The sequence below is a fragment of the Eptatretus burgeri genome, chromosome 3, assembly GCF_056783735.1.
Source record: "Eptatretus burgeri isolate ZD-2024b chromosome 3, Ebu_testis_v1, whole genome shotgun sequence".
In the NCBI taxonomy this organism is placed as follows: Eukaryota; Metazoa; Chordata; class Myxini; order Myxiniformes; family Myxinidae; genus Eptatretus; species Eptatretus burgeri.
Genome location: NC_140963.1, coordinates 98,753,494 through 98,766,416, shown reverse-complemented (window position 1 = coordinate 98,766,416; position 12,923 = coordinate 98,753,494). Strand labels below are relative to the sequence as shown.

The 12,923-nt window shown below is 44.2% G+C and overlaps 1 protein-coding gene across 4 annotated transcripts in view; it reads left to right on the top strand.

Moving 5' to 3' along the window:
- Positions 1-12,923, top strand: part of PAN2 (poly(A) specific ribonuclease subunit PAN2) — a 179,243-nt gene that overhangs the window by 116,345 nt on the left and 49,975 nt on the right. For all 4 annotated transcript variants that reach the window (XM_085874652.1, XM_085874654.1, XM_085874653.1 and 1 more), the window contains 2 exons: positions 1,686-1,792; positions 9,743-9,841. In XM_085874652.1, coding sequence (XP_085730778.1) covers positions 1,686-1,792; positions 9,743-9,841 — 206 coding nt within the window. The remainder of the gene's footprint in view (positions 1-1,685; positions 1,793-9,742; positions 9,842-12,923) is intronic.

The following is a 12,923-nucleotide window of genomic DNA, read 5'->3' as shown; positions in this document are numbered from 1 at the left end:
CGATCGATGGAGAGAGCTCACCGGCCACGCCAGGGGCACGAAGCCAGGCGCAGCTACGCTGACATCGCGGCTTGCCCACCATCGCGCCACGAGGGCGTGGGTAAGACCATTCGGTCTTGTGGACCTGGCCGCTCCACGCACATTTGGTCCACGAACCTGTCTGCCACCCTTGCCTTTGAGGGTGGCTTTTTCCTTTGCTTTTGTGTAAATGCATGTGGTGGCGCCGTCTTAGAAGTAGAATTGTCTAAGTGTGCGTGTGGAATAAAGACACTTTATTCGGTTGTAATTCTTCATTTGCTTGCTTGACTGTACATACGTGCCTGAATTACTGTATGGCTGTAAAATACGTGCTTGTCTGAGTGTGCAATAAATGTGCTTGTTGAACTGTTCCCCGTTTCGTTGCGTCCTGTCCCTTGTTTGAAACTTCCATCTTGCATCACGGAAGGAATTGCTCGAAGGGGTGTAAGCACCCGGTAAATAATCACGTCCACCGGGGCGGCGATAACACCGCTCGGTTATCACTGAAGCACGGAACGGACCGCTTAAGCGGTTCATGTCCTAGGCCGGCCAGCCGCGAGGTAGGATTGCCCGGTTAAATACCCGTGCAGGTACTTAGGTAGGTCGAGTTTGGCGAACAACCCTATCCTGGGCGGGTGGCCGATTGGCACGATTGTGGTGGGGTCGAAAGACCCACCCGTGACTAGCTCCTGGCGGTAGTTCCAGACCACAATTCCGGTGGGCGATGCGGTCGCGATTTGAGTTACGTGGCCGATCACACGCCGGGCGGACCGAAATTCGTAAACAATATATATATATATATATATATATATATATATATATATATATATATATATATATATATAATGAAAAATGAAGACCCACCCACATCTCTCAGCTGGGAATGGAGGGCACAACCTATCAGGTCTCACCTAATCAATTAAACCCAGGTGGCTAGGATTATAGAAATAAATTGACTCCTCCCCTGCTTTTTTAGCCAAAGAAGCTGCATAAAGCAACCATGTCGATCCAAGGTAAGCCCTTTGCCGTTTCAAACCCTTCCCAGAGGTTCTTCCGCAGCTATAAAGACATTCACAAATAGTACATCCACGAGAATCCCAATGCTACACACACCCTCAGTTGCCGGACCGGTTTCATCGCTTGTTGGTGAATCATCACTGACAGCGCAGACAGAAATGCATACAAATGAGGCTCCCAAGCATACACCACATGTAAACATCAAAAACAGTCAACATATAAATGAAAAAGGAAGACCCACCCACATCTCTCACCTCTGAATGGAGGGAATAACCAATCAGGTTTCACCTAATCAATTAAACCCAGGTGGCCAGGATTTTAGACACACACACACACACACACACACACACACACACACACACACACACACACACACACACACACACACACACACACACACATACACACACACACACTGGGTATCTCTGGCAGTCATCAGAGAACCTCCAAGTTGCTGACGTGTATGGTAGTTTGGTAAACCTTACTGATTGTTGTAACATTTACCATCAATTAACGAGAAATTTTGTCTGTGCCAAAATAGTTTAAACACACATTCCAAATCATTGTTATTCACCTGGAATGCCGCCATGATCTAAACTGTGGTATGCAAAGAATAAAACACTCTTTCTTTTCATTGTGTGTTTGCCTAGATAACCCTTCTCGAGAGTACGAGTTTACTGAGGTGCTCAAGAGAAGCATTTGCTTGGAACAAAATACTCAGGCATGGTGTGAGAGTTGTGAAAAATACCAGCCAATGGTAAGGCCATTTGGGATAATGCCATTATTTTCAAACTGTGTTGCTTTCTACAGGGATAATATCGTCAAATTAAGTGATATTCTTGAGGCCTTTGCCCACATAATTTTCTCTTCCATTTCAAATGAGGTTTACCTGTCACATTGGGAGTTTGGTTGCAGGTATGAACTGCACTTGACAAAAGATAGAAGATTTAATGAACTTCCATTTTTACGTGTCCAAGTTAACACAAGTCCAAATTAGAAGTGCATACCTCTGCCACATAATACCTGATCCACAATAACATATTGGGCCCAATACATTTTTAAAAATATCATGCTATACAGTATTATGTCGTTTTTGGCCCTCTCTCTCAATGGTGAAGAATCGCTTACAAAACTAAATAATTCTCGAATCCAGATATGGATTCCGATCGTCACCAAAATTGAATTGATTCATCCTTGCCACACACCTAACCTGCTCACTAAGTTTCGTCCGAATCCGTCCACAACTTTTTGAGATATCGTGCTATATATTAGTTTAACCCGATCTCTCAATGGTGAAGAATCACTTTAAAAATTATCAGATTCGGATCTTCACCAAAATTGAATCAACTCTTCCTTGTCTCACACTCAACATGTCCACCGAATTTCATCTGAATCCGTCCACAACCTTTTGAGATATCATGCTATATATTGTTTTCAGCCCTATCTCTCAACATTGAAGAATCACTTAAAGAATTCTAGGATCCAGATCTTCACCAAAATCAAATCAGTTTGTCCTTGTCACACACCGACCCTCTTCAACTTTTATCCGAATCTGTCCACAACTTTTTGAGATATCCTGCACACAGTCAAACAAACAAACAGGCAAACAGACAGAGAGGGGTGAAAACATAACCTCCTTCCACATTTGGTGCTGGAGGTAATTAAAGACCAGGTTTTCGGTCGCTGATGACCGCGTGATTCGAAGGTTGCAATCGCATCAATAATCGTTGGGCAATTATCTTCTTACATTTAAAATCGAAATATGCTAAAATTAACTTTTAAGTCAAAACTTTTGTCAGTGATCGAAAAACAGACCGGAAGTTACCGAAGATGCTATGACGTCACGTTCTCCGAAAACTTCGTGAACATTCGGAAACAGCGTGTGAACAATGGCGAGATGCGAATCAGAGAGTGATTTCAGCGGCGATGAAATTGAGCGTTTTCATTCCGATATTGCCGAGGACGAGTCGGAGGATGATGGGAATTTATACTATGGAGTTTCTGGCCCTGAGCCATATAAATTTGAGCCACCTGCAAGTACCAGAAAACGGCCTATTTCGTGTACAAATGGCAGGACTGACTGTCCGGCAGTTCACACTGACAGATTCCACCAGACAGATTGGTTTGTAGATTTTCATTTTCTTGTTCGATGCATAAAATAATGTAAAGTTTGATTCGTCTGTGACTTGATATAATAATTTTAACCCTCTAGTCACTCAATAGTCAGAAATAGAATGAATCGATAATGGACCCAAATATATTACACACCGTAGCCTTGGCATTGAAGTCTTTCTGACCGCTGAGCTTGACCCCAGCGAACGTGAACAGTTGGAACAAACCCCAACTTTCAAGAGACTGTTGTGGCATATAAATACCAAAACATGTTTAGCCTCATTGGGAAATATTCTACCAAATTTAGGAAAAAAAAGTGGAAAATTGATCAATTTTTTTACAATTGAAATGAAATAGCCCAATTTGCTGATGCTGTTAAAAAAGTAATTTAATCAACAATAAGTTGATTTGTTGAGAATTTTTTTTCATGCTTGTGTTTTTCACAAAGTTTATTTATGTGTTTTTCCATTGTACTCTTTAAGAATACATTTAAAGGTTTTTCTCACTAAAACTCAAGAATTGATTCTGTGACAGAGCATTATCTGGAGAACTTGTCAAACAACAACTTGTATTCACAGAGTGGTGATCAGATGTGTCTATGCCTTCGTAATCCTCGGCTGTGAAATGGTCACCACAAATGACAAGTCTGTCCAAAGGGTCCTCTTTACCCGTTTTCTTTGGGGGAAAATTCGCCCGTTTTGTTTGTACAAATCTTATCCACTGCTAGCGAATGTTTGATTCCTTCGGGAATCAGTGGGAGGGATTACCCGTTTTCCAGCCATTTTCACAAAACATGACGACACACGTACGAGGCATGATGTACAAATATCCAAATAACTTTATTCTACAATAATTCAAAATAAAAAAGGATAATATAGACAGTTGCAAGCTCAAAAAAGCGAAAGAACGGCCCGCTGAACTGGACACTTCTTCAATGAGCGAGTGAGCGTCCGCTTTGTTTTGGAGAACGTGACGTCACCATCCATATATGCCACGCGGCTGTGTTTTTTTTTCAACAGCCTCGAGAAATAGAAACTTCGGAGTTAAATTTCATTAATTTTCCCAATAGTTAGGCAACCGCAATAGTTTGCATCGAACTATTTAATGCACATATAATCATATTGATAAATTTTCAGAATATGTTTGGTGACCCACAACCTGCTCTTTAATGTACTCTGCTTGTACTGTGCTCAAAAGGTTTGGATGACTTGGAGGTTGGTCTGAATTCAAACATACTGTAATTGTTTTTTTTAATAGAGCACACCCTTCACAAGGCCAAAGGCAACTCTGGGTGGGGGATACCAAAGGAAAGTTTGAAAGAGAGAACAGAAGAAATTTGTTAACATTCCTCTTGAATTGCGGGAGGTAGTAGGATGAGGGAAAGGTGGACACCGGTAAGGAGTTCCAGAGTGGAGCAGCACGAGGAAAAAAGGTGAAGGTGTATGAAACATTTGGCCCTTAGGATAGATACAGTTTTGGAGTGTGAAGAAACTGTACAACATGTGCAATGTCTGAAGGCATGCTCGGGGAGAACAATGGAGGAGAGACCTTCAGAGCATCTTCCGTTATAGTATATGTATAAGGGACTTAAGATTAATTTAGATTGCATATTCATGCATCATGACTTTGTGTCGTAACAGCGAACGCTTATAAATTGGGTAAGGGTCACAGCAAAACCTGAAGGGCCTTCGTGAAATCAAGAACAGACGACTTAAGCAACTGATCATTTTCCTGAAATATTAATTTTATTACAGGAAAATCCCACACTAACACTTTGTCCCTCTATAAGGACCATCTTGCTAACCCCCAATTATATGATACACATCTGGAATGGTTAAAGTCTCTTTGAAAGATCTAGTCTCTGGAGCTCATAGGCCTCATCAACAGCTACAACCTGTACTCGACACGTCACATCTCCAAGCTGGCCTCCAAAGCCAGCCACAGTGTGGAAATTCTTCACAGTGCAAAGTGTCTCCTTGAAGTTTCTCAGCTTATAATTTTTAGATGGTGTATCTTTAAAGTGTCATGATGTGTCATTCACCATTTTGGACTGGTGTTTGCTACTTCTACACTTATACCTTTGAGGCTGTGGATTCTAAGGTGATACCTGTTATTGGCATTTCTTTCCAGGAGAATGAACTTAGAGATGTGCTTCTCACTTACCGATGGCAATTTTGAAGTCTTGCAGTCTTTAATCGGCTTTCTCCTGGTCCTAATCCTGCCCTCTTAACTCCACACCCAACAACATTTGTACGCTCAGCTTGCATGCTTTCCCCCACAAACCCTTTGCTTGTTCCCCTCCCCGAGACCAAGTTTATATACAGTGCCTATAGAAAGTCAACACCCCCCTTCATAATTTTCACCTTTTGTTGCCTTATAACCTGGAATTAAAGCGTATCAAATCAGACTTTTCTTCCACCGTCATTTACACATCATAACCCACAACATTTACCTTGCCCAAGGAGTTGCTGTGGCTATGTCCAACAAACTGACCCCCATGACAAGGAAGGTAACACCGGTCAATGAGTGTATTATGAGACTGAGGATTCGTCACTCCGGGTGTCATTTCCCAGGTCTCTGTAGATGCTCCGACCGAGGCGAGTGATCTCTCCGTGAAGGAGACGTTCGATGTAGCGCTCGAGTCTGCGGTTGATCAGTGCCCCAGTCAAGATACTGTTCCAGTCTTGAGAGATTTCAATACATCGACTGGAACTGATATGTATGGTTCGGAGATGTTTGTTGGTCCCCATGGATCTGGAACTGTGAACCAGAATAGCACCAAGTTTCCTTGACATTGCAAGATGTCGTGGACTTAGGGTGGCTGCTTCATGGTTTTAACACCCACAGCCACATTGCTGGACCTGTTATCCCAACGCTGGTGATGTGGCAAAGGAGATTGACCATGTGCTCGTTGATGGTCGCTGGAGGATGCTCTAGAACTGCATGGTCTATCGAAGTGCTCAGTTCACGTCAATCTTGACCACAGGCTTGTTTTAGCAACTCTGAAGCTGTGGCTGAAATCCAAGAGAATGTACCATCTCACCCAAGCTGGATGTTGGCAAGCTCAAGGATGAGGGGATAGCTGAGGAGTTTGTGCACAGGTTGAGTGTGAATATGGGGTGCTGGGTGTTTCAGGGGATCCTGAAGAGTTGTTGGCTTGATGGTTAGGGTGGTGGGTTTGGGATCCTACGGTCCTGAGTTCAAATCCCGCTTGGAAGTTGTGGATTACATCCACTGTGACCATACTCTGTAAAGAGTGTCAGTGCTGCTGAAGCAGTCTCCTGGGCCATTGGGCACAATCCTGGACAGGTCACTACTCCAACGCAGTGAAGAGACTCCACCCTCTGCCGTACCATCTGTCATCCCTCAGACTGGCATGCAGCAGCTTCTTCGCTCACTGCAGATCAGGGTAAAATCACAAACTGGTCCAATACCACATGAACCATGTCTTTCAATCATGACAAATCTCACAATCTCACTATGTCTCCCCAAAAGGACCATTTGGAACCCCCCTCCCCCCAAATCTACCTTCTCAACAATCCTCTGAAAGAAGTCCTTTCATTCAAGCTTCTGCCTCTCACTATCTGCCATGATCTTTCCTTGGAAAGCCACATTTCCAACCTGGCCTCAAAAGCCAGTCGCCGACTGGGAATCCTCCGTCATGCAAAGTCCTTCCTCGGCCCACCTGAGCTCCTGACCAATACTAAGCTTCCGTCCACAGCCTGATGGAGTACTGCTCTCCCCTCTGGGCTGGTGCTCCTGCCTCTCACCTTTCTCGGCTTCACGCTGTGGAAACCAAAGCATTTCGGAACATTGGTATCTCCCGTGATGAGGCTGAGTCTTTGGGCCTCTCACTCTCTCACCGCAGGCAGGTCGATGGTCTTTCTGTCTTCTACCATCTCTTCTCCAGTCTCGCCCCCCTTGCATTGTCTGCGATTTGTCCCCACCATATTTCCACAGGGCGCTCAAGGTCCGCCAACAACCCCCTTCTGGAAAAACTACCAACATCACGACTCACTGCTCACCTTCACTCTTTTATTCCTCTTTTTTTCCCACCTTTAAACTCCCTCACTCTATTCAATCCCATTCTTCCCTCCAGGTCTTCAAAACAGCTGTTCACCACCACGTCTTATTGTCCCCCATCCAAATCCTCGATCTTTTCTAATCCCGTTAATCCACGCCAAACCCACCTCCTTAAAATTCCCTGCTTTCCTTTCTGAAAGACCCTGCAATGTCCATCTTATATACCCCATGTTCCCCACCCCATCCCTCTCCCTTCCTCAGATCTCCTAATGTCTCTGTTCCCCACTGTTTTGTGCTTCCCACTCCTGCCCCGATTGTCTCGTGCCCCCTCCCCCCCCCCCCCCCTTTGCTGTGCGTTGTGTGTTCGCTCTCATACGAGGCTCGACAAGGTATACAAAAAACAGGAAAGTGAATAACAAATTTCAGAAAGTTAATTAAAAATACAAAACTGGAATATCTTGGTTGGATAAGTGTCCACCCCCTTGAGTTAATACTTGGTGGAAGCACCTTTGACAGCAATTACATCTGTGAGTGTTGGGGTAGGTCTTTACCATGTTTGCACACCTTGATTGGGCAGTATTTGCCCATTCTTCTGAACAAAACTGTTCAAGCTCAGTGAAGTTGCGTGGGGAGCGTTGATGGAGAGCAATCTTCAAGTCATGCCACAGATTTTCAATTGAATTTAGGTCCGGGCTCTGACTGGACCACTCAAGGACATTTATCTTATTGTTCCTTAACCTTAGCTACTCCAGTGTAGCTTTGGCTGTGGGCTTCGGGTCATTGTCATTCTGAAAGGTGAACTTGCGTCCCAATTTCAGCTTTCTTGCAGAGGGCAACAAATTTTCTTCTCAGATTTTTCTGTATTTTGCTCCATCGATTTTTCCCTTCCATCCTGACAATGCCCCAGCTCCTGCTAATGAGTAACATCCCATTACCATGATGCTGCCACCACCATGCTTCACAGTAGGGATGGTGTTGTTTGGGTGATTGTCTGTGCCAAACATAACATTTTGCAATTAGGCCAAAAAGTTCCATCTTGGTTTTGTCAGACCATAAAACTTTTTGCCACATGGCTTCAAAATCTCCAGAGTGTTTTTTTTTTGCATACATGAACAGGACTCAAGGCTGGCTTTTTTGAATAATGGCTTCCTTCTTGCCACCCTAACGTAATTATCAGACTTTTGGAGTTCGTTGGATGTTGCTGTCACATGCACACTGTGAGCTGTCTTTGCTGTAAAGGCCCGCAGCTCTTTCAAAGTTGCCATTGGCCTCTTGGTGGCCTCTCCAATCATTCTCCTCCTTGCTTGGTCATCCAGTTTGGAGCGACGGCCTGATATAGACAGGGTCTCGGTGGTACCATACGCCTTCCACTTCTTAATGATTGTCTTGACTGTGCTCCAAGAGACATTCAAGGTCTTTGAAATTTTTTTATCCCCATCCCCTGATCTGTGCCTTTCCACAACTTTATCTCGGAGGTCTTTTGAAAGCTCCTTGGTGCTCATGGTTGAGTCTTTACTGTGAAATTCACTCCCCAGCAGAGGAAACCTGCAGGAACAGCTGATTTTATTCTGAAATAATGAGATTAACTGCAATTTAACACAGGTGGAGGCCAATTAACTTGTGTGATATTGAAAGTGATTGGTTACACCTGAGCTAATTATAATTGCTATTATAAGGGGGGGGGGAACACTTATCCAACCAAGATATTCTAGTTTTGTATTTTAATTAACTTTCTGAAATTTGTAGAATTTGTTTTTCACTTGGAAGTTGTGTGTTACCGATGTGAAAATAAAGGTGGAAAAAGTCTGATTCAATGCAATTTAATTCCAGCCAATAAGGAAACAAAAGGTGAAAATTTTGTCGGGGGGCGGGGAGGGGGTGGGGGGCGTAGACTTTCTATATGCACTGTATCATATTTCCAAGCTGACTGCTACTTTGGAAATCTCTTCTGGACAATAGCTCTTCAAACATTCTCACCTTCAAATTAATAATGTATTCGGTCAATATTTGAAGCATCATGGAATATCGCACTCCACTTCAGACAGTTACTCGATATCTCCCTTCCATCTTGCTTATTGTAAGGCTGCAGGATCAAAGGTTCCCATGTCATTGACATATGGGGAAATCCATGACAGGTTGTATGCTCACCTCCATCCCCCTTTCTCTCCCTTAATGACCTGTATTCCTGAGTTTGTTTTCTCAACTTCTTCCCTCCAAGCTTACCAGTCCGATACCCACTACTACCTCATGGCCTTTCCAATTTTCCTTCTTTGCACCACTACACACACTGACTGAGACCCTGTCCCCTTTCATCTGCAAGAACTGTGTCCTGTTGTTATGGATCCATGATTTTTTTTTTTTGTCCTGTTGGAGTTTCACCTCACTTTCTCTGTTGACCATTTGTGCTTTGTTGTTTGCAAATGTGGACTTGAAAACATCATCACAGGCAAACAAATTGTCTTAAATGTCATTGGTCAAAATTATTGTTCACAGCCATTCTAAATGTTTCCCTTCTCATAATGTAACATAATACTATGTGTACATGTAAAGTGTGTGCTGCCCCTTTGTGCAGGTGCAAACACGCATATTGCAGCAATTGCCTGATGTTCTGGTGGTAAACTGTCAGGTGAACTCCACCAAGGACATTGAATTTTGGAAAACCCAGTCTGAGGTTTGTATGGGATCACTGCTTATAATTGGGGGAATTCAAAATGTTCTGCAAACGAATGTCTGCAATCGTCTAATACGTGCCAAAGTTTTACTTCCCCAAAGTGTATGAGCGGAAAGGTGTTCCAAGCCTCATTCATATGCATCCCTGTAACACCATATAATGCCACCTGGGTTGAACAGTCAATTGATGACGATGGCACGCTTAACATTTAAGCTCCTTTTCACTCATTTTATTGGCAAGTGACCCAAACGTAGCAAGTAACTGAAGGGTAGATAGAAATGTAGCCTTCATTCCAGTGACGTACGTATGGCTAATCTGTGCGTCGCTGACTAAACATCACTAATGAAACTTCGATCATTTTATAAGTGACTTGCGTGGATCGGCTCACTATGCTCGCCTCTCCACGTGTCGTTGCAGAGATTGACGTCACAGATTTGCTTTGTTGGCATGATTTGCACCAATCATAATACAAACATTTCTTTTCTACAAATTTATTTGTAGTATTGGTGATATTATATTTATTTTAAATTTCATTTGTGATATAAGAAGATCCAAGTGGTCGAAGCTGTCTCATCTATCTGAAGGGTGTAAGCCGTAAGGGGTCTAAATGGTGTGAAGGTCTCAGGGGTCTTCGGGGTCTTCTTTTTCTTTAATACAATGCCGAGGCTCATATGAGAGTTAAAACACAGAACGAACAAGGGGAGCAGGAGATAAGAGGGGCAGGAGAGGGGAGGACAAAACAGTGGGGAACGGAGACATTAAGAGATCTGTGAAAGGGAGAGGAATGGGGCAGGGAACATGGGGTATACAAGATGGACATACAGGGACCTTCAGGAAGGAAAGCAGTGAATTTGAAGGAGGTGGGTTTGGTGTGGATTAACGGGGGTAGAAGAGATCGTGGTTTTGGATGGAGGAAGATAAGAGATGGTGGTGAACAGCTGTTTTGAAGACCTGGAGGGAAGAGTGGGATTGTAGAGAGTGTGGGAGTTTGTTCCATAGGTGGGGAAAAAGAGGAATGAAGAAGTGAAGGTGAGCAGTGATTCTTGTTTTTGGTGGTTTTGCCAGAAGGAGTTGCTGGCAGAGCTTGAGCGCCCTGCGGAAATGTGGGGGGTGGGGGGCATATCACAGACAGAGCAAGAGGGGGGGGGGCAAGACTGGAGAGGACATGGTAGAAGAAAGAAAGACCACCGACCTGCCTGTGATGGTAGAGTGAGAGACCCAAAAACTCAGCCTCATCGCGGGAGATACTAATGATCCTAAATGCCTTGGTTTCCACAGCGTGAAGCCGAGAAATATGAGAGGCAGGAGCAGCAGACCAGAGAGGAGAGCAGTACTCCATCAGGCTGCGGACAAAAGCTTTGAATGTGGTCAGGAGCTCAGGTGGGCCGAGGAAGGACTTTGCACAACGACAATGAAGGATGCCTAGTCGGCGACCGGCTTTGGAAAGATCATGGCAGATAGTGAGACCCAGAAGCTTGAATGAAAGGACTTCTTCAAGACGATTGTTGAGAATGTAAATGTGGGGGGGGGGGATTTTGCAGACAGTCCTTTTAGAGAGACACAGTGAGCCTGTGAGATTTGTCAGGATTGAAAGACATGTTCCATGTGTTGGACCAGCTTGTGATTTTATCCAGATCTGCAGAGAGTGAAGAGGCTGCTGCTTGCTTATATCTGAGGGATGACGTGATACGGCAAAGGGTGGAGTAATCGGCAAAGAGATAAAGAGGATTTTCCAGAGAGTGGGAGAGATCATTGATGAAAACCAGAAAAAGAACAGGGCCCAGAACGCTACCTTGAGGAACTCAAGCCTGGACAGGAAGAGGGGAAGAAAGAACTCCATTTAGGGCCACACGTTGACTGCGACAGGAGAGAAAGTCTGTGAGCCATAAGTGGAGATGGCCTTGGATACCATAGGGAGAGAGTTTAGTGAGCATGGCAGGGTGCCAGACCGTATCGAAGGCAAGCGATATGTCTCGGGATACGGCTCTGATTTCATGTCTAGCATTGAGAACCTCCATCCATTGTTGGGAGAACAGAAGCAGCATTTCCAGGGTAGAGTGACCTGGTCTGATTCCAAATTGATGATCGGAAATCAAGCCATTGGAGAAGGGGAAGGATTTAATGTCTGAAGCATTGATGGATTCCATAACCTTGCTGATGATTGGGAGAAGGCTGATTGGTCTGCAGATGCAGGGATCTGTTTTTGCACCTTTTTATGCAGAGTGGTAATGTTTGCTGATTTCCAAGCAGAGGGTAGATGACCTTGAGCAAATGAGAGGGTGAATAGAACAGTGAGTGGCAAGCTCTCCACTTTTTCACGAGAAAAGGACACAGAGTGCAGGAACAACTGGGTGCGATTGGGTAAGGTAGGTGCAGAAATTGATGGGGTTGGGACAATATTTGGAAGCAATCATGGAGTTTAGTCATTCAGCCTTTTCACGTGCAGTGTCAGCTGTGTGGCCATTGAGGTAAGGGAGGGGATGGAGGGGAATATACACCAGAAACAGACTTAACTAGATGTCAACAGGATTTGGAGGAGGGAGACAGGTTTGAGAGTTCAGACTTGAGATTACAAAGATGTCGTCTGGGATTTTTGGGTCTTCGGGGACTTTTGGGTCTTTAGACGTATTGTCACAGCTTCACTGTGAAAAGAACATTCCAATAGTATGTAATTTATAGACGTTTGTGTGGTGTGCAACGAACATTCAAACAATATGTGATTAATTGGCGTAAATGACAGGGCTTCCCAGACGGTTTCACCGCCTCACGGACCACGCTTTTCATTTTTACCCCTCAGCCCGAATTCGCTAAGGGGAATTGTTGGCACAGGCGTTGTCCGGGCGTCTGTCAACTTTTGGTTTCCGTCAATTTCGAGAACGCCTTGTCTGATGAAATCCATTTTTACAGTATGTGTTGGGCTGGGTAGAGGAAGGTTCCTTTCGATAAACAGCACAATCCGATATCCAATATGGCGGCGAGGGCAGCCATCTTGAGTTTGGTTTCCGGACAATAACTTGAGAACGGCTTGACTTATTGATTTCATTTTTGTATGATATAATGGGGGTGTTTAGAGGAAGGTTCC